The 24,404-nt window shown below is 50.8% G+C and overlaps 8 protein-coding genes across 9 annotated transcripts; 2 read left to right on the top strand and 6 right to left on the bottom strand.

The window, feature by feature from the left end:
- Positions 1 to 28: 28 nt before the first annotated feature.
- On the bottom strand, positions 29 to 3,750 carry AAFC00_004797 (uncharacterized protein; the record flags this gene model as incomplete). The annotated part of the gene is made up of 7 exons (XM_069344490.1): positions 29 to 196; positions 258 to 349; positions 443 to 2,641; positions 2,698 to 3,121; positions 3,180 to 3,401; positions 3,465 to 3,509; positions 3,568 to 3,750. The coding sequence occupies 7 exons, from the start codon at positions 3,748 to 3,750 to the stop codon at positions 29 to 31; spliced, it is 3,333 nt and encodes a 1,110-aa protein (XP_069196916.1).
- A 1,034-nt stretch (positions 3,751 to 4,784) lies between these two features.
- AAFC00_004796 (uncharacterized protein) lies at positions 4,785 to 5,839 on the bottom strand (the record flags this gene model as incomplete). Of its 2 annotated transcripts, none has more annotated exons than XM_069344487.1 (2): positions 4,785 to 5,647; positions 5,734 to 5,839. In XM_069344487.1, the coding sequence occupies 2 exons, from the start codon at positions 5,837 to 5,839 to the stop codon at positions 4,785 to 4,787; spliced, it is 969 nt and encodes a 322-aa protein (XP_069196914.1). The 2 variants fall into 2 exon arrangements, with proteins under 2 accessions (XP_069196914.1, XP_069196915.1); XM_069344486.1 differs by having other exon boundaries at positions 5,734 to 5,788.
- A 1,985-nt stretch (positions 5,840 to 7,824) lies between these two features.
- On the bottom strand, positions 7,825 to 9,073 carry AAFC00_004795 (uncharacterized protein; the record flags this gene model as incomplete). The annotated part of the gene is made up of 4 exons (XM_069344485.1): positions 7,825 to 7,868; positions 7,921 to 8,477; positions 8,551 to 8,893; positions 8,956 to 9,073. The coding sequence occupies 4 exons, from the start codon at positions 9,071 to 9,073 to the stop codon at positions 7,825 to 7,827; spliced, it is 1,062 nt and encodes a 353-aa protein (XP_069196913.1).
- Positions 9,074 to 11,645: 2,572 nt separating this feature from the next.
- Positions 11,646 to 13,830, bottom strand: AAFC00_004794 (uncharacterized protein; the record flags this gene model as incomplete). The annotated part of the gene is made up of 3 exons (XM_069348197.1): positions 11,646 to 12,004; positions 12,056 to 13,462; positions 13,518 to 13,830. The coding sequence occupies 3 exons, from the start codon at positions 13,828 to 13,830 to the stop codon at positions 11,646 to 11,648; spliced, it is 2,079 nt and encodes a 692-aa protein (XP_069196912.1).
- Positions 13,831 to 15,816: 1,986 nt separating this feature from the next.
- On the top strand, positions 15,817 to 17,582 carry AAFC00_004793 (uncharacterized protein; the record flags this gene model as incomplete). Its single annotated transcript, XM_069344484.1, has 4 exons — positions 15,817 to 16,069; positions 16,122 to 16,563; positions 16,618 to 17,395; positions 17,448 to 17,582. The coding sequence occupies 4 exons, from the start codon at positions 15,817 to 15,819 to the stop codon at positions 17,580 to 17,582; spliced, it is 1,608 nt and encodes a 535-aa protein (XP_069196911.1).
- Positions 17,583 to 18,294: 712 nt separating this feature from the next.
- AAFC00_004792 (uncharacterized protein) lies at positions 18,295 to 19,303 on the top strand (the record flags this gene model as incomplete). Its single annotated transcript, XM_069344483.1, has 2 exons — positions 18,295 to 18,585; positions 18,647 to 19,303. The coding sequence occupies 2 exons, from the start codon at positions 18,295 to 18,297 to the stop codon at positions 19,301 to 19,303; spliced, it is 948 nt and encodes a 315-aa protein (XP_069196910.1).
- Positions 19,304 to 19,545: 242 nt separating this feature from the next.
- AAFC00_004791 (uncharacterized protein) lies at positions 19,546 to 20,559 on the bottom strand (the record flags this gene model as incomplete). Its single annotated transcript, XM_069344482.1, has 4 exons — positions 19,546 to 20,140; positions 20,260 to 20,320; positions 20,379 to 20,405; positions 20,463 to 20,559. The coding sequence occupies 4 exons, from the start codon at positions 20,557 to 20,559 to the stop codon at positions 19,546 to 19,548; spliced, it is 780 nt and encodes a 259-aa protein (XP_069196909.1).
- Positions 20,560 to 21,621: 1,062 nt separating this feature from the next.
- AAFC00_004790 (uncharacterized protein) lies at positions 21,622 to 23,477 on the bottom strand (the record flags this gene model as incomplete). Its single annotated transcript, XM_069344481.1, has 3 exons — positions 21,622 to 22,423; positions 22,483 to 22,985; positions 23,049 to 23,477. The coding sequence occupies 3 exons, from the start codon at positions 23,475 to 23,477 to the stop codon at positions 21,622 to 21,624; spliced, it is 1,734 nt and encodes a 577-aa protein (XP_069196908.1).
- Between the last annotated feature and the right edge of the window lie 927 nt (positions 23,478 to 24,404).

Below are 24,404 nucleotides of genomic sequence, written 5' to 3'. Positions count from 1 at the left end.
TGCCGACGTCGTCTTCTTGTTCTTCTTCTCACTGCATACTGGCTGCCGCCGACACGTCGCCATTGTGCGGTGCAAAGCTGCCCTCGATCCTGCGCTTCGCGTCTTGCTTCTCCGCCATGCTCGGGTTGTCTTTGCGCATGTCCGGCGTGTGCGGTGCGGAATTGGGACTGTGCCCTATCGACATGCCGACCCTGATCTGTCGCACATCTTGTCAGTACCCGCTTCCCAGCCTTTTGAATCAATCCTCTGTCACTCACCAATGTCTCCAGCGCGCCTTGCGAGTTGTCTACCAGGTCCGCATCGTACACCATCTTTCCTGGCTCGAACAACAAGAGCAGTGTGCTGCCACCTGTGACTGCGTGTTAGCACGACTCTCACAATCCCGTACTGCTTGACCCAGTGTTCCTGGCATTGATTCCCCAGTCACGCATCGACAACTCACCAAACTTGAAATACCCGAGCTCTTCCGCTCTCGACACCCTCTCGCCCGCTCGCCTCGTGATGACCGTACTACCTACCATCATCGCACCCACGCAGATCACCATCACCCTTCCGTGCTTCTCGCTGTCGATGGGCACCACGACCCTGACGTTCTCTCCATACACATCCAGCGCGCTGCGGATCGCCATGGGGTTGACCGTGTAGTACTCTCCCTCGATGAGCTTGGCTTCGCCCATTATGCCATCGACAGGGATGTGGAAGCGATGGTAGTCTTGCGGTGCCAGCCTGAATATTCCGAGCGAGCCGCCTTCGTATCGCTTTGCGTCCTCTGGATAGGCATTGCCCAGGAGTCGTTCGACAGAGAACTCTCGTCCCTTGACCCAGATGCGTTGCGCCTCTTCCATCTTGTTGAAGACGACCGATCGGCAATCCGCCGGCGATGTGACTATCTCGGGTCGATCCGGTGCAGAGCAGGGCCTCGCCGACGCTTTCAGTTCCCGGTAGAAAAACTCGTTGAATGTCTTGAACTCTGACACAGGCCGAAGCACCTCGGACATGTCGAGCTGATGGAAGTTGATGAACCCCTCGATCTGCGCCGCCGACGCTGGATCATCGTACTTGCGACCCTGCTTGAAGGAAAGCGAACGCAGTAGCTTGCGGATCCTCTTCTTCTCCATGCTGTTGCTCTTGAGGCCCTTGTAGAGCAGACGGATACCGAGGCGGACGTACACGCTCATCCGCTCTTCGTTGATCTGCCCAGTGATGCGGTCCTGCACCAAGATGTTTGCACTGTTGGCTCCCAATTTGTATCCGCCGTAGCCAATCTTGGTGATGACTTTGCTGTACCACTTCCTCTGCGCCTGGCTGCTCGTGACAAAACCGCCCATAACAATGTTGTTGACCGCGCGCCAGTCCTGAGAGGCACACGTGGCTACGTGTGTGATGATGTCCGCCTCGCTGTTCTTCTTGTCGAGACGTGGCTGGTGGCAGATGGGGCACTCATGGATCTCTATGACGTGCTCCTCGCCCCTTTCTTCGTCTGCCAGATCGTCAGACGGGAGCGCATCACCTTCTTCTCCGCCTTCGTTGGTCAGATCCGACACCTCGAGCGCCGGTATTATCGACGATTCGGATCGATTGTTCAAGGGCGTGCTAGTTGTCGAGCTATAGATCGAAGGAGAAATGTTGCCCGGTGTGCTCTCACCATTGCTGACGGTCGTGAACCTCGAGGTCAGGCTGTCCGGAAGATGACCACGGATAGTGTCGCCCATGGATCGCGCTTGGTACTGCTGCAGTTGATCTTCCAAACATATCACCGCCTGATCCATGGTAAGGTATTCCTCGCCGCCATTGACGTCAGAGAAACGAGCAAAAAACGAATCGATGGTCGACTCATGCAGCGTCGAACCAAGCGTGTCGAGCATGGTCGTCAATTCGACCTTATCGAGTTTCCCACTCTCGTCGGCATCGTAATGTCTGAGCATTGCTCGCCAGAATTGCTGTCTCAAGGCTTGGTATGGCAGGTACTTTGCCAACACATGAAGCGTTGGGCTGTGCTTGTCTTCCCAGCGTTCCTTGTGCTTGAGCTCGAGCGGAATGGCATAGTACCTAAGATCGGGGTCGTCGGCATCCTCGGCAGTCAGTTGAACGGCTGGTATGCCTTGTGGACGACTCGAGCTTGAAGCAGATGGCAAGTCAGATTGTAGATCACCCATATTCAAGGACTCCCCGGATGCTTCGGATCGCAAGTCGGGTCTGCTGTAGCTGTTGTTCGACTGTGTCCTTGACAATCTGCTCAGATTACTCGAAGAGGTGTTGCGCGAGTACCTGTTCACCGAGGGCGACCGCGACGTTGGTAGCTTGAACCGTGACCGTCGGTATTCTGGAGGAGATGTTCCGGCAGTGGTCTCAAAGGGTTCCGGACAATTGTAGAGGCCAGTCTCCGGATCAGCTTCTGGTTGCACAGCCACGGCTGTTTGCAGGGCGAAGTTGGCAGTTCCAACGAAGTCATTACCCGAGAGCTTGTCTCGATCTATAACGGTAAAGTTGAGCGAATAGTTGGTCTCATGACGAAGGACCTGGAACACCATCTTCTCCTCGAACACGGGGTTCAGGTTGTGCTTCACGACGCGGGTTCGGTAGGTCTTTTTACCCAGCGAGGACACAACAAAGGGGTCCATGTCGAAAGACGTCCTCGTCACTATGAAGCGTCAGTAAGTTCACGCATTCAGACATCACCTGATCATATCAACTCACCATTGCGCTCAGGGGGAAGGTCTGTGACTTTTTGGATTTCGAGGAAGAGAACGCCGGCGACAGCACTGAGTCCGTTGAACTCGTAGGCCTTGAGCTTCGTCTTACGCTTGAGCCGGGCCAGTCTGTGCCTCTTCTTCTTCCTCCTCTCTGCCTGCTCAGGCTTGCGAGTGCCATCATCGTCAAAGTCCGGGTCGAAGTCGTCGTCTTCGTCAAGGTCTGCGGTATCGGTACGGTTGAGGTCGTCTAGATCATCGTCTCCTTCTGTCGGTTCGAGAGCTACAATACTGAAGAACTTTTGTAAGACCTGCTGCGCGGAAGCGGTGGGGTCCGCTGGGTCGAAGATGGAGAAGCGGATCAGAATGTCGCCAGATGCAGTGCTCTTCTTCTTGCCGGTCTTCTTAGACTTGAGCTGGTACCATTGGGGCTATCACACACAGTCAGACAATATGCGAGATGGGGGCCGGATGGGCGCGGAGGCTTGCCTCTTGGATGGTCTGGCCGTTGGCAAAGATGTCCTCAATGGCAACGTCGAACTCGCCCATGTAGTCTTTGCCAAAGCGGTCTTTGTCCCAGCACACAGCTTCGAGAAGCAAGCTATCGACGCCCGTGATGGGCAGATCGAATGACTCGTTCCATTCCGGGTTGAGGCTCTTGGATACCGAAGACGTGGCTGCTCTGGCATCACCGATAGTGACTACGAGGTACTGTGTTTTGCATGTCAGCCCATGCGTCTCGCCCACTGTCGTCTATAGTCATGCTGAACGAACCGGATCACTGGTGCCATTCTTGTCTTTGGGTGCGAGATTCCTGCCCTGCGTGAAAGTGTCAGCATCCCGCCCGTCTGCCACGCCACCCTGCTGAGTGGAATACCTTCATGACCTGCACCCGCAGAGTGAGGTTCACGTTCTTGTGGTCGCCTTTCTCCATTGCTGCCCTGTTCGGACTGACGCTCCTGCTGTTGACCTGGCTGCTGGGGTTGAGCGAGGTGGAGGAGCCATTGTGATTGCGGAAGCGCTGAATGGACAGGTGTGAAGCGATGCGGGGCCTGGGCATGGCGATGCAGACGATCGGAGAGTGGGTGGATTAGTGGGATTAGTCGCGGCGGGCAAGTGCCAAGGGCGTTTATATGCTGTGCGATAGAGAAGCTGCAGTTGCCTCTTCCAAGGTTGCCGACCGACGAATGAGACTTAGGGAATCGTAGGTGGGACTGTCGAGTCAGGCGTGCTGCTGGCTCTGCTGCTGGACCGGCCAGCAATTGAGCCTCCTGTTTCTAAACGGAGCAAATAGAGGAAAGTGGGAGAGCAGAGGGAAAGGCTAGGCGTGATAGTAGGTGGGCTGGTGATGTGCAGTGGTGGAGGGACTCTTGGTAGACAGATGGTGTACTGTACAGTCTCCGTACAAGTATCTTTAGGCTGGTCCACCACGTCAGTCCAACAGCGGCGGGACTCTCTGACTACCTGCTACTCTGCTAGTGTACCTCACTTTTGTTGCTGGATCACGGCAGCGGGGCAAACCATTCGCTTCTGCAAGCCCCAATTGGTTCGGCTCTCGGACCTTGCGACACCCAGAAGTACGAGGTTTGTTTACTGTGTTGCCTGACCGCAACTACTCTCAAGCCTGTGGATGTACGGATGTTTCGCAGTACAAGTAGAGGTCCAGGGGTCGACAGTCGGACGATCTTCGAGTTTCGCTGGAGCACATGGCAAATGGTGATTTCCCGCCTTTAATGTATAGCTGTCGTCAATGTCTCACAAGGCGAAAGGTGCATATGGGGAACAGAAGCCTTGTCCCCACGAAATCCACACATGGTAAATTCCCATGGTTCAGCTTACCTGTAAACGTTTCCATGCACAAGTCGATGGGTGTACGGATCTTTGCGACCGCTCTAACTCCAGCATGATGCATTGATCGATCGAATGAATTCTTTCACATATCTGTCATATTCTTCGTCATCTTCAATTATATCCTTGGGGCTGCCCTAAAATGCTGTGCGCCTGCCGCATGCTGTGTATCATCTTCCATGCCTATGACTCTCCCCATGGTCGGTGTACGGAACGAATCATCAAAGAAAAACAAACCCCCACCGCCTATGCTTGGACCGAAACTCCCTCCTGTACTGGCTTGAGCTCGGAGAATGTCTCGGGCCAGATGAACACCTTCTCTTCCCTCGGCGTCATAGACGCGAAAATTGGCACCGACTTCTTGCTCGATGCCCTGCGCCACATGTTTGCGCGAGGGTTGAAGATGGATGGCAGTCCTTCGCCCTTGGTCTTCTCTTCATCAGCCTTGGCAATCTTGGAGATCTCCTTCTGGATATCAGCAAAGGTGTCGAAGGGGATATAAGGTAGCTTGTGCTCGACGCAGTATTCCTCCAACCGCAGCCCACGGCGGGCGAACAGAACGTCCGAGTGACGAGCTGCCGGTAGGTCAGATACGCCATCACCGATGAAGATGATCATGGGAATCGTGCCGTCTTCACTCTCCAGCTGGGCAGACTCCTTGTACTCGGCGATGGACAGAGACTTGTCGTGACCCAGATCATTATCGTGGCGCCAGACAGGCTTCCACTGACTACCATCCTCAGAGATCTCCGCGTCATTGGCCACAATATCAATATTGCTGGCTGCCTCCTCGCCAATGAAGTGATCGAGCACGCTGCGGAGCACAGGCTTGAGTCCAGCCGAGATGACGTTGAAGGGAATGTTGTTGTTGAGACAGAACTGATGGAACTCTTTGAAAGCAGGGTCGATCTCGAGTCCATCTTTCAACGCCTCAAAGCCATCTGCAAACGGGACGTTCAAAGAACCCCACATTTCCTCGGAGACATCCCGAAAGGATCGTTCGCCAGACTTAATCTGTTCGTCGAGAAGTTCGCGCTGCTCGCTGCCGCAGCCGTGTGCGTTGAACAGAATATGACCGGTATCTTGCATGAAGATTGTGCCATCGAAATCTAGTTAGATCGCACATGTTCGTTAGTTGAACATTCGGATAGTCGATGTCTCCAAGAAGAGAAGAATGCTCATGACCACAGCGTACCCGAGAAACAGATCAGCTTGCGCTTAGTACCAAGCGAAGCAGTAGTAGTAGGCATTGTGGTCTTGGGAGCCTTGAGGCCGGAGTCCTTTGCTGTCGTAGTTGACATAGTTGTCTATAGAAAATTTCCCAGAAGAACCTGCGTTGTGTCGAAGGCTTGGAATATATAACCACTGAACAAGGCCCTTCAGAGGTAAAAGTGGACCAGATAGGAGCAAAAGAAATAAAGTGGGGATTATGAGGTATTGTTGTGTAGTGAATCGAAGATGCAACCAGTAGATAGTATGAATGTCACGGAGAAACAACAGCGACAGCAACACACACAGCAATCGATTGGCGAAGAACAAAACCCAGTCATGAGGGGGAAACCCCAACCTTTTTATACTTACCTTACTTCGATCAACGCCAGTAGCGGCAAGGTTGGAAATCGCGATGAGAGCATCGTCATCTCTCTACCACGCCCATCGCCCAACCCACAACCCTCATCCGGAGCCATCGCAACTGTTGAGCGCGCAAGAAAGCCTCTTCCGCCCAAGACAAGCGCGATGCAAGCAACCAGAGGGAGGGGCCAAACCAAAAAAAAAAAAAAAAAAGGGCCAGGACGCGATAATGCGGCTCAACTGATGTCTACGTCGGTGGCGATCGTTTGTAGCCGCCCGCCCACCGCCCATGGGAAAAGAGGCACCACCCAATATCTGCGGAGGCCCCTCCTCTCACATGCTTCCTCCCCCAGCCCAGCAGAAACCAAAACTATGGGGCTCCAGAATGGTGGGGCAACGACAAGCGAGGGTTCGTTGTAGAGGCTTGAGCCTCCTACCCGCTGTGCTACTGCGCAAACGGTCGGCCTGGTGCTGTTTCTGCTGCTGCTGGTGATGCTGACACTTGTCTGGACGCGACTCCTGAATCAGAAATGGTGCTCGTTTTGATGCACTGTGGTTGTGCCGAGTATTGGCAGGACGTCGACGCGCGGGTACGTTCATGGTGTAATGTGCCATACTCGTGCGAATGATCCGATCCTACACCAAAAGCTGCGGTGCTGATGGTGATGCCCGACTACCTTACCTCAGGTACTCAAGACTTGGCATCATAAAGAGGCAAGGTACAAGTACTTGTACTAATTATGGACTGATGTACTAAGGTAGGTATGTACTGGGGGGTGCCAACTCAAATTTTAGACTTTGAGCAAATAGCAAGTGCATAGTAGGTAATACCACAAATTGCGAAATCTACGGCCCTGGAATCCGGCAATGTAAAGAGCAGTGCTTTTCCTGCCCTGACGATCTGGATCGAGGCTTTGCACCAGAACAGGGATGTGCTTCTGTCAGCTCTGTCCCTCTCTCCACACACACTTGTGCTGGTGCATTTCCCGTTACGGAAAGCCTCAGGCCACGACAACCGTCCATGACTTGTTGAAGACCTATTGCAATATCTCTTTCTAACATCTGACTGAACGAGGTACACTGCTATTTTTCACAATCAACATTTCATGGAAAGTCATGCATACTTGGATGTGCAATTGCTCCCCGTTTCTTATAATCCACATGATGAAGGCAAACGTAGCACCTGCATATGACACATTCGGTAATCGATCATTGAAGGATAAAGAAACGATTATAGCATTGTGAGATACATGGTGAAAAGGGCCAACAGATAGGGAATCATGCTTTGAACAGAAAAGGAGAAAAGAAAAAGAAAAAGTGGAAAGAAGGATGACGCTGGCCTTCGCTTTGCCAGCACTGAGCTATGCTGCCGCCGCTGCGCCGTCATGGATCAGGTGCGAAGGAATATGACCGCCCATGAGAAGCGACAGCCCAAGTCGCATTGATAGCTCCCACTGCCACGGACAGGTCTGCTCTGTTGACCGTCCTTTTGCTTTAAGCTAATGATTAAAATGTACCGTGGGAAACATGTGCGGCGGGCCCTTATCGCCGGCGAGGCCGCCGATGCCTGGTCGACTCGCTGTCCTCCATCGGAATCGTAGCAGGACAAATTATAAAAACCCTATTCTGCGCTCTGAGATGGTATACTTTTATGCCTTTTGGATCTGAGATCGAGAAGAGACGTTCCCGACCTCCTGAACAGTGAGAAGCCCTATTATATCAGACCGGCCAGCCGGAGGTTCTCTTGAATAATGATATCTGTGATGCTTGTTAGACATTGAAACGTGCAATAGGGACTCTGAAGACGTACCATTGACAGCGGCCATGACGAAACGGATCTGCATCGTATCCGTTGCGCAGGTGAAGTGGGTATAGATCTGCTTGGTTTCGTGCTGGTTGAGGCTCACGAATCGGTTCAGGATGTAGTCACATGCAGCAGCGTAATCCGGACCTCCCTCGTAGTCGGGGAAGTAGTTCTTCATGGGGCTGACAGGAAGCTTCTCCTTGAAGCGATCGATCTTGTTGAGGAAGAGAATTATGCTGGTCTTGACGAACCAGCGTGAGTTGCAAATGCTGTCGAAGAGGGTCAAAGCTTCTTGCATACGGTTGACCGTTTCGTCCTCGAAGAGCAGCTGGTCGTATTCTGAAATGGCGACCAAGAAGAGAATTGTGGTGACGTTCTCGAAGCAGTGAATCCACTTCTTACGTTCAGATCGTTGTCCACCAACATCGAACATTCGGTAGGTCAGATCGCCAATGATGAAGGTGGTCTCGGTGATACCCGTGGTCTTGACTCTTGATCTGAGGACATCTTGATCGTTGGGGATGTAGTCAGGCTGAGCGATACGGTCTATGGAGTCGAAGTAGCTGTAACAAAGAGATTAGACATTTTGTCCCAAAAGTCCGCGTGGGCAGCGGCACGGTCACAAAGATGACGTACTATTTGGCCGAGTCGTTCAACTGGTATTCTCTCGACCTTTGGAAGCATTGTTGAACACCGGCATCCTTCCAGAGCACGGCAATGGCATTTCCGACCTCCGGAGGAAGGTTGTCGCCTTCGATCTGTGCGGGCTGCATGAAGATGGTCTGGACGTGATATTCGGCTCTCTGGTCGTCAAGCGGCAGTTCGAGCGACTCCATAGCTTCAAGGATCACACGCATCGACTGGACGGTGTTGCTGAAGATGATCTCCTTGAATGACTCCCTCTCGTCCCGCGAATAACCTCCCTCGTGGATGAGTTTCATCTGTTTGAGAATGGTCGATTTTCCAGACTCTCCGGCACCTGTCAAGCCGTGTTAGCAAGAAGCGCCGCTCGCAGGGCTGCAAGGCGACCGCGCGACGGACCTAGTAGTAGCATCTTGATCTCGTTCCTTTGCATCATGCGGTCCTTCTTCAACTGATTCTCGATCTCCTCGTTCCTCTGCTTCCCCTCCTTGTCCTCTGTGCTCATTCCGCAACCCATTTTAGCGTGGCGGACGACGATCGGCGGGTGTTGCGCGTGATTACTGAGACGCTGTCAAGGTCAAAAGAGTCAGCACGCGTCATGCGCCTTTGCGAGATCAATTGTCGTTGGATTGGAAATGTGAAGTTGTAAAATGAGATCGAGGGTCGGCGGCTCGGATCGCAGCGAAGATGAGATAGGAAGGAACAGTCAAAGCGGCAACAGTACCAGAACTGAAAAGACACGGTGTAAAAAGCAAGCGCCGTCACCCCCCAAGGACACAAGCGCGTTCGCTGGCTGGAGAAAAACGTCTCGCGCGTCTTATGCACGGACTGGACCAGGCGAAAACGGCCAGGCTGTTGACACAATGCTATACGAGTGGAGGCTAGAAGGAGATATGAACAATTACCGACCTTGGTCTGCGACAGCTGATGGTACTACAAAAGAGTCGACTTGTGCGCCGCAATTCAATGCTGTAGCGCAGCGACGCGGCAGAAGTAGATGCGGGATGGTTAGAAACTACTGTTGATACAGCAGGATGGTTGAAGGACCTCTGAAGCGTGGATCGATGTGGTGAGACCCGAATGTGGCGGACGATGACGGCGAGAACGGAGAGGAAACGTGAGAATAGAAGACAGAGATAGAGAGAGAGAGAATCAGATAGGTAGTGAGGGCAGAGCCGCAACGGCGAAAAGACAAAAAAAGTGTCAAAAAGGTCAAGTATAGTGTGATACAAGAATCAAAAGCAGAAAGACACAAAAACCAGACTGTGGGTTCAGTGGTAGTTGGTTTGTAGTGGAGAGAAACGGACGGGCTGGACTGTCGGATAGCGCAGAGGCAAGGAAGACAGAGGCTGGGTCTCTCTGCTGCAGTGCAACCTCCAAACAGAACGGACGAATCTCAATCGGCGAACGGACAATGGTTGGCTCTTCACTTGCTGCCTCTCACTGACCCTCACTACTGCTTTCACTGGCCTTCTCTTCTCAAAAGGGGCTGCTTGCCGAATTGCGCGCTAGCTGAAGTGTGAAACGCCGCGCCGATCGCTCTTCACCCGCAAGTCGAACTCCTCAAGCGTGAGCTAATACTCTAGTAGTCCATGTACTCGAGTGCCATCAATTTATGCAGCCTGTCCATCACCACTGCAGCTTGACTATTCCAGTCGATTGCCCTGTGTACGCCTGCAGCACAGTACATGCTGTTACTGCCAGGCAGGAGAGACTATTATTAACCCTCGATCATGGTGTCATGTTCTGTACGCCTGTTTCCGATGTTGATCCGCCCGGCCCATGTAATTACCTATAACACGACTGCTATATTGTATCTACACCCCGATGCTCCAGACTGTGCACCACCAAATTGTGTCGCTGTGCATATCCACTTTCCTGACCAAAAGATCACGCCCAGCACTGGATGAGCCCTATCGAGGGAGATGGCACGGAGGCTGATTTTTTCCCACTACGACTATACGAGTAAATTGGTCGCGCTCAGTAAGATGGCGAACCACATTTGCGTGTGCTCCATCGTAAATGTGGCTTCCTTGTTTAATTTCCAGAGCTCGGACTTTCGGTCTTGAAAAGTTTATAGCACCACCTCTTCCCACAAGACCGTCTCGAATCCTGCTTAGTCCAGCCATTGAACATGTGTTGACTCGGCACCAGGTCTTTCTAGAAAGCGCAGTCTACGCCCTAGTTGACTCGATACGATTCATTCGAAATTATCTCTTGTCACTTGCCGCGGCGAATTGGCCCATGTAATCTTCTGTCAGTGACCTTATCGACCCTCGGACTTTAGCTGACATTTAGCTCCACTGGGTATACTGCGGTTCTCAGGACTCTGTCCGAAACGCACCGAGCATTGACTTGTCTCGTCTTCAAATTCATCATCGTGATACAGTATCTCTTGCTTCATCTGCGCTACGTTGTGATTCGCTATCTCCGGGAATGGGTTATCCAGTGCATCTTACGATACGACCCTGAGACATTCGCCAAGTCATCCTTGCTCGAACGCTTTGTCGATCGACCTAGCTGTCGTCTCTTATACTGCACGTCTAAATAGACTTGATACTGCTATGACATGTTGCTGTCCCGCCTTCCAACAGGGTTTAAGAGGTCTGTAATGTTGTCGTTGTACCAGTGTTGTGACTCTATAGTCGTCACTTCAGGTCTATGCACGCGACGCGGTAGATACTGTATGTTGCAAAACAATTGAGCGTTCGTGTAATACGAGATCAAGAGAAATCTGACTTGGCAATTTGCTAGTAGTTATGGTGGTTCGATATGAGTTCTAGTCAATGAGACATTATGCTATGTTTAAGTCGCAATGTTGAAAGTTGAAACAATACATGTAATCGCACCGAGCCGGCCATGCATATAACAGGGGTATCTTAGAAGTGAAACAAAATGAAGGCGAGAACATAAGCAAGCCTCGGGCCAGGTCCGAGGACACAAATGAAAAGAGAGAGGGTTGTCGAAAGATAACATCGTCCAGCGGGTGTCGAAATGGCAAAAGAAAGGCTTGCTGGAACGAAAAATGTAGTAAATGATACTCGGACGTTAGATCTTGAATGCAATGCTCTGAAATGCATCTCACGTCATCATAGGCCAGGTCCCATCATCATAAGTCTTGTTGTTCTGCGCTCCATGTTTCTCTTGGGTCCGAGTCCTTCTTGGCGGCGGAGTTCCGTGAATGCATGCTGTTCACAATAGACGGTGCCGGCAATCTCGAAGTAATCGTCACTGAGCACTTTATGGCAGCAATGGCATGTGAAACAGTCCAGATGAAACTTCTTCTGTCCTTGTTGGGTCTCCAGATAGGGACCTTCAATGCCAAGATTGCATTTTGAACATAGCGATCCGTTGAGCTGATGGTAATGTTGCTCGCAGTACGGATCGTTGTTGATGACATAGAAATCCGCAGTTGCAAAAGGAGATTGGCAAGTTTTGCAGACAAAACCTACATACGTTAGCAATCGTCTACGCTTTCTGCTCGTGTGCAGGTACTTACAGTGCTTGTGATAACGGCCTGTCAGACGTCCGTCAGCTGCTTTGACGGACTTTCCCACAATCGGCTCTTTGCAGCCTCTACAATGGTGCTTTGTCGCTGTGCCCGGTCGTTTGGCTGAGGACGGCCTCTGCACGTTTAGGCCGTCAATGGATACATCTGGGTTTCCTGGTCCTCGCGACAAAGGTATGAGCGGCAAGGGGCTCGAAGGTGCCGGTGAAGGGCTTCGTGAGTGGTTCCAAGTGCCGTGAGACGCAGGTACAGATACAACAGGTGATCCGGGAAGCTCGAGGCGTTCAGCCATAGGGAAAGACGGTGCATTGAAGTGCGGTGCGAGTGGCTCGGGCATCTTCCTTGCTTCAGCGCTCCCATCATGCAATAGTATCGATTGGCTTGTCGAGGTCAAATCTGTAATCATTATGGAGGGATCTTGTTCAAAAGAAAGGTCCCCGAGTGTTGACGAAAGCATTGATACGCTGGAAGTTGCTGAGATTGGAGGGCTCAAGTCGGACCTAAAACCGCTACCAGTGTAACTCCTTGTGGACGAGGTAGAAGAAGCAGAATCCGATGGAGTGTGCACAGTGTTCTTGTACGAGAGTGCTTGTACTGTAGACAGGGGTGGCAAGGGTGATACGACATCTTGCTTTCGAGTACTTGACTCCACAGTAAGAGCTGTACCATTGGCTTGTACTGCTGGGGGTGTTGTCCTGGATCGAGAGCTCGGTCGAGCCATGTCTACTGCTGCTACCTTAGGCATTCCCTCTGATTCGGCTTTAAGCATGGCTAGAAATCCATCCAGAGGCTCGGGCCGCACTGGTCGCTGAGGTACCGGCTTTCCTTCGCTGTTCGTAGGGGGTGCTACGGCTACAAAAGCAGGAGCTGTATGTTGTCGAGATAGGCCATATTGCGATGTGCTCGGCGTGCCAACCACTTCTTTTTCCGAGACGGTCGGACTAGAGACCTGCACCAATGACGGCGATTTTGATTTGTTGCTCGATGCTTCATCACTCGCGCGACGTCTGGCATCAAAGGGTCCATGAGCGATGGTATTAAGCCTCTGCACCACATCCGCGCCTCCTGTCAACCTTGGACTTCTCGGTCCGATGTAAGTTTCGGGCTCTGCATGGAGTGTCGTGGAGTAATCTGAGCCCCCTCCTTGACCGGACGCGTTCGTCTTGCTTGGCTTCGGAGTCGACGATGATCGGCTAGTTGGGAACGGAGGGAAAGCGCAGTCTAGGTTCGAAGAGAGTTGGGGTGATTTCGATCGAGGTCTGTGGATCTGCGGCACAGGGCTCGTAAGACTTCGCATTGGCGGCGGCCGAGTGAATCCATGAGGACTTCTAGGAGATCTAGCACCAGCAATCGCTTGGTCTTCGGGTCTAAGTGAGTCGCCTCGCATATATGGCTTATCTGAACACATCTGAGTCAGCGGATATTGTCCACGCTACATTGGAGTCATACGCACTTGCTGCAGCCGAATCGATTCTTGGTGGGCCAACCCTCGGAGGTCTCACCCGAGTTGGGCTTGCGTTACTGATCGTAGGGGAAGTTGTGCGTTGATAGCTTTGTTTTTCTGGAGACGATGCTAATATAGGAATGTCTGAGGAAGGGCCCGGGTGTTGTTGTGCATTCGAGACCATGACATCCAATGGTCCTACATCCAGTGCATTCCCTCGCGAAGTAGAACACACATGCTCGCCCATCGATGAGATCTCTATCTCTTCTCCGCAGGTGGAGCATTTTATTGCGGGCAGAATGCTTGTTGGACGAGTTTCCATCATGCCCTGCCTGACCAACCGAGTCACACGACCTTCGGTACCAATGCGATATCAAGTCCTCTGTTGCTCGTACGTGTATATCTCACGGCAAAGAAATGGGAACTGGTCAATGATGTCGAACACCCTTGTAGAGTAGCCTTACACAAAGACCGCAAACAAAACAACAGCTCGACTGCCACGAGGGTGTCGCTGGAGGAAGTAACTGTTCCTGAACCGTTGAAACTTGTATGCCGTGTGCTGTGCTTCACCCCTAGCTTCGTATAAACCAGAAATGCTGAACGGTGCGGAGACTCGACCGAATTACGTGCAAAGAAACATTAAAGAATACTCTGGACAAAGATTAGAGAACAAATATAGGAAATAGAGTATGCAACACCACAAATTAGAGACTAAGGAAAATGGCAAGTGAGATACAGATGTGAGATATCAGTAGCGGAGGGAGAAGCAGCAATTAGAATATGAATATCAGATCTGTGGCACAATACCTTCCTTACTCTCACGGCCAGAGGCGCGAAATAGCTCAAGAACAATTGAGGACTGTCGCATGTGCAGATGCCAACAACATTGGGTTTAGAACGTCCAATTTCATTTCCTGTAAATTGCATTGGTGCTTGGTCAAAGCCTTGAGCTTTGGCCCTTTTGCTCACAGTGGCATTGCTAGCTTGAGTAATGCTGAGATTTAAGCAGTAAATCAGGGTCTGAATCTTCTGTGCTCCTGAATATCACCTGTGATCGCTTGTTGATCTCGCGAAATGATACCATGACTCCACACAGTGATTGGACTAATGGAAGGCCGGTTGATTCACGTTCAAGCAGTGTACCGAGTCTTCGACTATCTGTAGTAGTCATGCAGGCTTAATATATATTGTTGACTGGAGCAGTGTAGAGCCAATTATGACGACTCATTTCATGGCGTCGTCTGGGAAGCGCCAAAACCTCTATCAATCCGCGAAAAGGGCGCCTAAGGCACGGGATGTCAACGTTCACGGTTCCTTATGCGGCGCCACAAGACATCGGCCGCCGAATACGGACGCTGATGCTGATTGGTTATCTTATATTGCCACCGTCGTGTACTTCGTGTACCTTTATATGGTTGCCAATTACCACGAGTATGCATCACGTGCAAATATGTATGCAGGTCTAGCCTGGGCTCATCTGCATAAGTGCCTTTCAGTGCATGATAATGTTACTCATGAGGAAGACAGAGAGGAGGCGGGAGGAAGAGAAGAAGGGGTTTTGTAGAGGGGATACGATTTCTGTGCATACGTGAGAGATCAGGGACAACATATCGAAGTTCCATATCGAAGTTCTGCCTTCAACATACTGTACCTCAAGAGACCCTGCTTGATCCTTGTGACGATGCTTCTTGGCGACCAGAATAAGACTTTTCATTCTTGTGCCCAAGACACTTTACTCATGCTGGCATGATGCCTTCTCAACAAAGAATGGTCAACATCAATCTTGCTCAGGTCCCGGCAACTGAAAACCCGAGCCGAGTGGGTCTCGCAACGTGTGCCATATCCGCATAACCACACACGTCCATGAATCGTAAGGACGCGGGGAGATGCGGAGGCAAGTCAACGCGGGGGACCGCCCCAGGTGAACGTTCGATTGACTGGTGCCTGAATACCTATATGTTCCTTTAAAGACCCCCAGAACCCTTCCGCCTCCTCCGGAATCACCCAAACCACAAGACATCCAGAAAATCTACAGAATCCCAAAGCTCTTAGCAGCTCCAGAAAACACCTTTCAATCAGTCTAAGGGTCATCAACGACCCTGTCGCAAAGACGTTTTCCAATCTTCTAAACTCGTAGGAAGCGTCTACTCCCTGCTCGTAGTATGTGAGACTGACCGTAACAGCGTTCACCACCCCTTTGCAGGCCGTCGCACTTCCCCTGCCGGAGGCGCGTCGGATTGTCCATACGTCAAGTAAGGCATATTGTCAAATATTGACATATACTTGAACAAAGACTTGGACTTTGAAAATGGCACCGCACGCCGATGACGGCCCTGTGCAGGGCTTGCAAGGGGTGGAGTCGAAGCGTCCTCTCTTCGTGGTGCAGTCACCTAACGTGACCTACACTGATGATGAGATTCGAAGCAAGTATCGCTACAGAACTACCGATGTCTCTCGTGGTGATAATGGCCAGTACATTGCTATCCCGAAGGAGGTAGCGTATGATTTCAAGGTCGACCGTAAAGTAGGCAAGGTTGGCATGATGCTTGTCGGTTGGGGAGGTTCGTGCACCCGTGACTTGTGAAGTTTCATCTATCTCATGGCATCCTATAGGAAACAACGGGTCTACTGTGACCGCTGGTATCATCGCCAATCGTGATGGCCTCACCTGGGCTACGCGCACAGGGGAGCAAGCGGCGAACTACTATGGTTCTGTCGTTATGGCTTCTACTATCAAACTTGGTACAGATGCAAAGACCGGTGCAGAGATCAATGTCCCTTTTCACGATCTTCTTCCAATGGTCCATCCTAACGATCTCGCCATCGGAGGCTGGGATATCAGCAGCATGAATCTTGCAGATTCTATGGACCGAGCTGCCGTCCTCGAACCAACCCTCAAAAGCCTTGTTCGCGAGGAGATGGCTGCCATGAAGCCACTCCCAAGCATCTACTATCCTGACTTCATTGCTGCTAATCAAGAGGATCGTGCCGACAACTGCATTGCCGGCTCAAAGGCCAGCATGGCTCATGTCGAGCAGATCCGCAAGGATATTCGGTAAGTTCCCAAATATGATGAGGGAACTGTCAGTGAAACTTACAATACCTGCAGCGATTTCAGGTCGGCAAATGGGTTGGACAGGGTTATTGTCCAGTGGACTGCCAACACAGAGCGCTATGCCGAAATCGTAGATGGTGTCAACGACACTGCTGCGAACTTGATGAAGGCGGTCGGAAATGGCCACAGTGAAGTCTCACCCTCGACCATATTTGCAATTGCTTGTATCCTCGAGGGTGCACCATTCATCAACGGCTCTCCTCAGAACACGTTCGTTCCTGGTGCTATCGAGCTTGCTGAACAATACGGAGCATTCATCGGGGGTGATGATTTCAAGTCTGGGCAGACAAAGATGAAGTCAGCCTTGGTCGATTTCCTGATCAATGCTGGTATCAAGCTTACCTCGATCTCGTCTTACAACCACCTCGGTAACAATGACGGCAAGAACTTGAGCTCGCAAAAGCAGTTCAGATCCAAGGAGATCTCCAAGTCCAATGTTGTGGATGACATGGTTGCCGCGAACAATATCCTATACAAGGAAGGTGAACATCCGGACCACTGCGTTGTCATCAAGTACATGCCCGCTGTTGGTGACAACAAAAGGGCTCTAGACGAGTACTACGCTGAGATCTTCATGGGTGGACACCAGACCATCAGTTTGTTCAACGTATGCGAAGATTCCCTTCTGGCATCTCCGTTGATCATTGACCTCGTGGTCATTGCCGAGATGATGACTCGCATCCAGTGGCGTGTGGCTGGCGAAGACGCCAATGGAGCGCCTTCCTACAAGGGCTTCCATAGCGTGCTCAGCATTCTCAGTTACATGCTTAAGGTACGTTCTACTTGTTTATCTATGGCTGCAGGATTTCACTAACGATGTGTAGGCTCCTCTCACTCCTCCCGGTACTCCCGTCGTGAACGCTCTTGCCAAGCAGCGTGGAGCTCTTACCAACATCTTCCGAGCATGTGTTGGCCTGGAGCCTGAAAGCGATATGACTCTTGAGCACAAGCTCTTCTGAGTCATCTGCGAGTGTGTCGTTGCTCATTGAATATCGAGTGTTGAGGCTCAACCCAAGTGAAGACACTCACGCATTGGCTGCATCCAACATGTAATTGTGCCGCTCGAAGTTGTTTTTCGTCGTTTTAGTTTCTGACCATAGTCATTCATTGAATCACACCAATTTGCAATCTGCTCGAGCGTGTTTCGTACTTGACAATCTGACGTGAGAGGCTATTGCGTCCTACTTTTCCATGTTCGCTATGCTTGAGTTCTCGTATTTTGGAAGAACAAGGCGTTATGAACATTGGCAAGGAGCCACAGATGCTAGTCATGCATCTGACCGGCATATTTCATTCTTCCTTGAAAGGTTGTGGCCTGCTTTGCACGAAATTGTCCTATTATCCATCGACCATATGGCTGGTGCTACTATTTCGTCAGTACCAACTAGGTCATTCTAAATTCTTCAGACAGCACAAGTGTCCCCTTATGCTGGTGCTAGAGAAAGAGATATATATGTATACATATACATAGCTGTAGCATTGTATAAGTTGACTCGTACAAGGTATACATGATGTTGGCTCTCCTGGTAGGACAGGGTCGCCATCGGTGAATATGCGTCGGCGATCGGAGCGACCAAGACCCGCGCAATGACGAAGCCTCGGAAATTGTAATTACATGTTTAGCCAAAGGCGGGCATTCGACGTTTTTAGTTCTACAGTACAACATGGATCATGCCGCAAGATGCTGCTGCTGCTCATGAAGCCACTCGGGAGGAGGGGCATTCGTCGCCCAGACGAGCACGAGATGGAAGTGGCAAAGCACGAGATTGGCGCGACAGGATCGGCGTACCAGAGCCGGTGAAGAAAGTCTTCAGCAAGTTTCCGCTCGTGACATATGGAGAGAATAGTCTGCCTATCACATCTCCTCGACGGCGTGACGAGCATTGCTTGTGGATCTGGACGACTCCGGAAGGTGCGGAAGAGGGTGCTCTGTCGTTCAACCCAACATGTCTGAAGTGGCAGGTAAGTCCTCGAATGTCTCCCCTCTCTTACGACTGCAGTTGCTGATCGAATACATCACTAGGTCTATCTTAAATTCAGAAATGTCTCCTATCGCACTCTGGCATCCAATAACCATGCCTCTCCATCCGGAAGTCTCCCATTCCTCACAGCTGCGGAGGTATTCACACGTACAGACAAACTACGGGCCTCTCCCATTCCATCATCGAAGATCCGCAATTGGGCTCTGGAGCAGAACAGCCAAAAGGATGACCATGACCTGCCTTTACGTGCCGAGACCTACATGGCACTCATAGATGACCGCATCCGTCGCGCCTGGTTGTATATGCTCTACCTCGACAAGACAAACTTCGCCGCGGTCGCGTGTAGGTTGTACGTGCAGCCGTCGTCTTCTAATCTGCTGGTCAACTCCGCTATTGCATATCAGTTGCGCAAAGCGGCGCAGGACGAGTTGAGCAAGACGAATCCGTGTGTGGATGCAGAAGAGCTCATGATTGCGGCCACGGAGGCATTCGAAGCCTTGAGCACGCTGCTGGGCGAGGATGAGTGGTTCTTCGCGCAGACGGAGCCTGGCCTGTTTGATGCGAGCCTCTTTGCGTATACATATCTGTTGCTGGATGAAAACATGGGGTGGCAGAGGAACGAGCTGGACCAGGCACTAATTAGTCACGCGAATCTTGTACAGCACCGCGATCGTATATTGAGTCGCTACTTTCTCTAAAGTTTCATTGTCACAATATGGCCTTTCGAATTGAGACGCTGCGCCTTTCGGGCCGAGTATTTTTCCTGCTTTTGTCTTTCCTATTATTATATTCCTGTCCTGTATATCTATATTCCAATGTATTTGCTGTCGCACATTCAGCCAGGGGTAAGATGACAACACACTAATCCATCTGCTGACAGCTAGTATATGTTTATCTGGGCCGCATCATTCCATTTCTGGAGTTTCGGTCTCACACTCCCTCACAGTGGTTTGCGACCCCAAACCACAACGATATAGTTCCAAGGCTTCAGCTTGCGAGACTCCATCTCATCTTTGCACTCGTTAACAAGGGCTTGACACTGTTCCGGGGTCCAGCCGATAGCACTCAGGTTTCTGAGCGTGAAGCCTTCCATTGCATTGATCATGTTGAGCAACTGCCACGTGCCCAACTTCTCCTGAAGTGGGTCCTCGTTGTTCCAAGGACCAATCGGCAGCACGAATTTTTTCTCCTCGACGTCCTCGAACCCTATCTCACGCAGCCAGCGCGCATAGTGCTGTACGTTGTTCAGAGGCCGCCCGCGCTTGATGGCTGCCTCGATCGTCACTCCGCCCCAGCGCACGAACGCACTCGTGCTGCTGTCCGGCTGCGGCTCATTGGCGAACCCCATTGGCATTTCCCAGTCCTGAAGCTCGAGGATACCACCTGGTTCGAGCGCATCGTATGCCTTGCGGAAAATGGATAGAGGGTCTTCGAAGCAGGAGAACACTACTCGGACGTGGATGTAGGAGAAAGGCTCCGTGAATGACCAGTCGTCCTCGGCGTCCTCCATGATGAATTTACAGTTCTTGGGAGCTCTGTGTATGGGTCCACGATCAGAATCCTATGTCCGTCTAATGTGCGCTGCTCGCATAGGTGCTGCCAGTTCGTGGAAAGATGGGGCAGGGCATGAAGAAGGAGGAAACCAGAGCCTTACCCTTGGTGACTCACAGGACTTAAATCGGTGCCTGTGATGTGTGCGAAAGGGTACTTCTTGGCTGCGAAGGAGTGTCAATCACATATTCTGGATGTGTCGGTCGTTGCAATGGATCTTACCGAACTCTATCGCCCAGATCCCAGTCCCTAGCAATACTGTCAGTGGATGTTCTCGACCGTGAGAAGAAGCAGGAAGGCATCTACCTGTGGCTAAGTCGAGAACATTGTGCAGTTTGTTCTCATCCAGCGGTGCAAGATGAAGCTTGTCACCGATCAGTTGAACAATAATTGAGTGTTGCATATCTGTCAGAGGATAGTCGCATCAGCCAAGTCGTGAGGTTTACGAGATGGGAAGCACTTTGTCCAAAGATGTAGCGATCTTCCGTCTCACTCGGTTCATGTGCCATCATCCATACAACAATGCAGGAGGAGGTTACTTCATAGACGTACCGAGGCGATCTTGCTCCGTCTGTGAGCTGACAGGTCAACCAACGACAATTCACAGAAAGCGTTTTGTTCCATCGGCATGCCAGATGCATTCACGCACCTCGTCATTGGGCAAGATATATTCTGTCACGGAACCTCATCAGCGACGGTTCTACCTCGTTGTTCATTCTTGACACATTCAAGGGAAAGACAAGACAATACTGACTGCCGTGCTTGAAAGAATGGTACGTCCGACCATTCTCCTCCACATTGTCGTTATGATTAGTCGAGCGTGTAGTAGACATGATGGAGAAGGCTTTTAAATAATTCAATTTCTTTCACGTAGTAGCAATTCGTGGAAATTTCCCAGTGCAAGTAAACAAATAGTTGTCACGTTTATTTTTTCAAAGTACAGAAACAAAAACCTCAGAAAACAAACAGCGACAACAAAACGATCGTACAAAGGAAAAAGTAACAGGGAGAGCGATCCAATTTACGTTATGAGCTGTGGTCTCGCACTCGCACTCGCCGAACTTCCCTTCGTTGGGTGTGATCATCTCTTATATATGTAAGGCTGATATCTGATCCACACACCGCGCTGAGATCAATTTAAAACAAGCCACGCTAGGGGAACACTCGTTCAGATAGCCCGTAGAGAGGGAGCTTGGAAGACATGGAGCTTTGTCCATTTTCAGTTGGGGGTTTGCGAGATGTCGGCAAATTACATGGGGATGCTGGGCAGCAAATAAAGCACGCTTTGTAGAGTGACATTAGGCGGAGGTCAGATGTACAAGATTTAAAGCAAGGTACAGTAAGAAAACGCGAAACGGAACACTTCACCATTAACGCCCCATTTATTCTTTTCGTCCCCCACAACTCTCGCTCCTATGGATGTAACTCCGCCTCCTCTTCCGCACTCCCTCACCCCCCATTATTTTTAATTGACGCCGAGTCCAAGCAGAACCAGCAGTGCAACGTTCATAATAACAATAAGGCCCCAGATAACAATAGCGCAGGCGGTAGTGAACCAATTGTTCTTCATCTTGACGGTCTGGCTGTCGCCCGAATCATCCTCGGTCCTAGAGGTCATGGTCATGAATTTATTACGACAAGTGAAGTAGAGTAGTGGTGCGCTGACGAAGGGCAGGATCACACTCAGCGCAACCTGAGACGCTTCCAGTGCGGTCGAAAGCCCATCCCTCCCAACAGCGCCAGCGATGATGATGGAGGGCGTGATAGAAATAGACCGAGTCATTAGTCTCCGAACCCATGGCTTGACAGACCACGAAAGCTGACCTTCGCTGATCATTTGTCCGGCAATCGTACAAACGATGCCCGCGGAGATGCCAGACAGAAGCAGAGCCAGGGCGAAGATTGTTCCAGCAACGGATGCCAGTTCCCTCGACAGGAGATCATGAATGCCGAAGAGATCAGCATCCGCAGCGGAAGTGCCAGAGAGTGAAGCACCGGCAACGATTAGGATCGCACTGTTAACGAATAGCGCGAATATAAATAGCGAAATAGCAAGCTCAATTATGGAATACTTCATGCAAGATCGTACAGCAACGATTGACGGCTGGTACTTTTGCTCAATGTCGTCGTCGCCTTGAGATGGAGGGGCGTGTCCGGTGTTGTTCTTTTCGTCGAAGTCCTTGAGCCGGGATTGTACGATTCCAGAACCTAGGTAGAGCGAGTGGGGCATAACAGTTGCACCTAGAATGCCACATGATTGATAGAGACTGGATCAATCAGCATGCGTGACTTCAACTCGAATCGTAAACCAGGACAGAGTACTCACCCTTGTGACTCAATGATGGCCCTTGAAGGCAAGTAACCACGAAAAACTTCGCCTACGCTTGTATTCTGAATCAGAGATAGTTGGAAGCAGAAGCATACGACAACGCCCAAGACTAGAAGAGCCACGAAGAACTCGAAGGCACGCAGACCGCGCATTGACCCGTTAGGGTGGTAGAAGAGAAGGATGAAAAGAACATCCGCAATGGATATAGCGCAACCGGCCACAAGCGGGATGTGAAACAGTAAGTTGAGGGCAATGGCAGTGCCAATGACTTCGGCTATATCAGTCGCTATTATCGCAGCTTCTCCAAGAATGTAGAGAGTGATGTTGAGCCATCTTGGACAGTTGGCCTTGATCATTTCTGCGAGGTTCAACCCAGTTACTGACCCCATCTTGATGCACAAGGATTGCAGGAAGATGGCGAAGATATTGGACACCATTACCATGACTAGCAATTTAAAACGATAGGTCGCACCCGCAGCGACATCTGTCGCATAATTTCCCTTTGCATTTGTCAGTATGCGAAATCTCTGTGCAATCTGAACTACTGCTTGAGGCCATCTTACCGGATCGATATATGCAACTGATACCATCATACCGGGTCCCACGAAACTGAGGAATTTGGCCAACACTTCGATGGTGCGTTGGTACGCACGCGTTACCCACGAACCGCGCCTATTGATTGGAGAATCTGAAGATGTAATACTGAGTATTTCGTGACTACCTGCTGCAGAAACCCCTCCAGTGCTAGCAGCTCCGTTTCGTGGGAGCGAGTGCTCGTCTTTTTCCTTGCCATGGACAGTAACGAGTTCGTACGGCGGTGATTCTTGTATACCATCCATTTCCTCGTGGTCAAGTCGACGAGCTCTATGCCTTCTAGAATTGACATTTCCTATGAGATCCTCTCTAGTAACAAGATCATTAGAGAAGTGGCGGGGTGATTGGTTGTACTCGGGATGATCCACGAGTTCATCTGTCCTCGATGGCTTGTTCATGATTATGCAGTCCCAATTCCCAATATCAATCGCTTTTGAAACATAAAATGTAGCACTCAAATAAAAAGATGGAAAGCAAGAGGTGACAGGGTGACTACCTTACGATGATATCACGAGTGCAGGCGCAGCAGATTTACGATCGCCAAACACCCAAGTGGTCAAATTGAGGAGACTCTGATTCATTGTCCCTCACGCTTCGGAGAAAAACGGACCGAGGCAAAAAGGGGTCTGCCATCCATCCAGCCAAGGTCTCGATCCCGGGGAACAGGCCGGTGAGAATGTCTCGCGTCCTTATAGCCACCCACGCAGCATTTACGCCACCTCATGGTCTCAACGTGCTGATGGATATCTGACGGTTATTGGGATTTGAACTATGTCCGTATATCGACAGAATGAATATTGCTGTATAGACTAAAGCAGCAGAAGGGTTGTAAGTACTTGGGTTGCGGCGCAATGCTAGTGAATCTGGAATAATTGCCAAGCGAATAATTGTCCGCCGTGGGTAGAGATATACTTGTACAGCTAATATGTGTTATCGAAATGGTATTTGAATTCTCAATGCAACGTACATGCTGACTTTGTACCCTCCCAAATCGTGGCCCGATATCTACAGAGCGCTTTATGCTACGTCTAGCCATTGATTCCATAGGCGCCTGGTTTCAATGAAAAGAAACTGGCGGCTGTCGAAACTGGTACAGATGAAGACCAGGATTATAGATCTGTATCTGTTGTTTCTCACACATGATCATATGCCGGTGTAGCCACTGTCCAACTCATAACGTTCACAGGACTACCTTACCTGAGGCACACAGCTAGTTTAGTGCCTTAAGTCTAGCAGTTGCAAAATGGGCTAACGTATTAGATGGATAAGGCATGGAGGGACATGCTAGCATTTACGATTATGCTCGCACAGCTGGTAGGTTGGAC

Source organism: Neodothiora populina (genome assembly GCF_041146345.1).
Source record: "Neodothiora populina strain CPC 39397 chromosome Unknown canker_contig_3, whole genome shotgun sequence".
Taxonomy (NCBI): domain Eukaryota; kingdom Fungi; phylum Ascomycota; class Dothideomycetes; order Dothideales; family Dothioraceae; genus Neodothiora; species Neodothiora populina.
The sequence above is the reverse complement of the archived record's forward strand: the minus strand, read 5'-3'. Positions and strand labels throughout refer to the sequence as shown.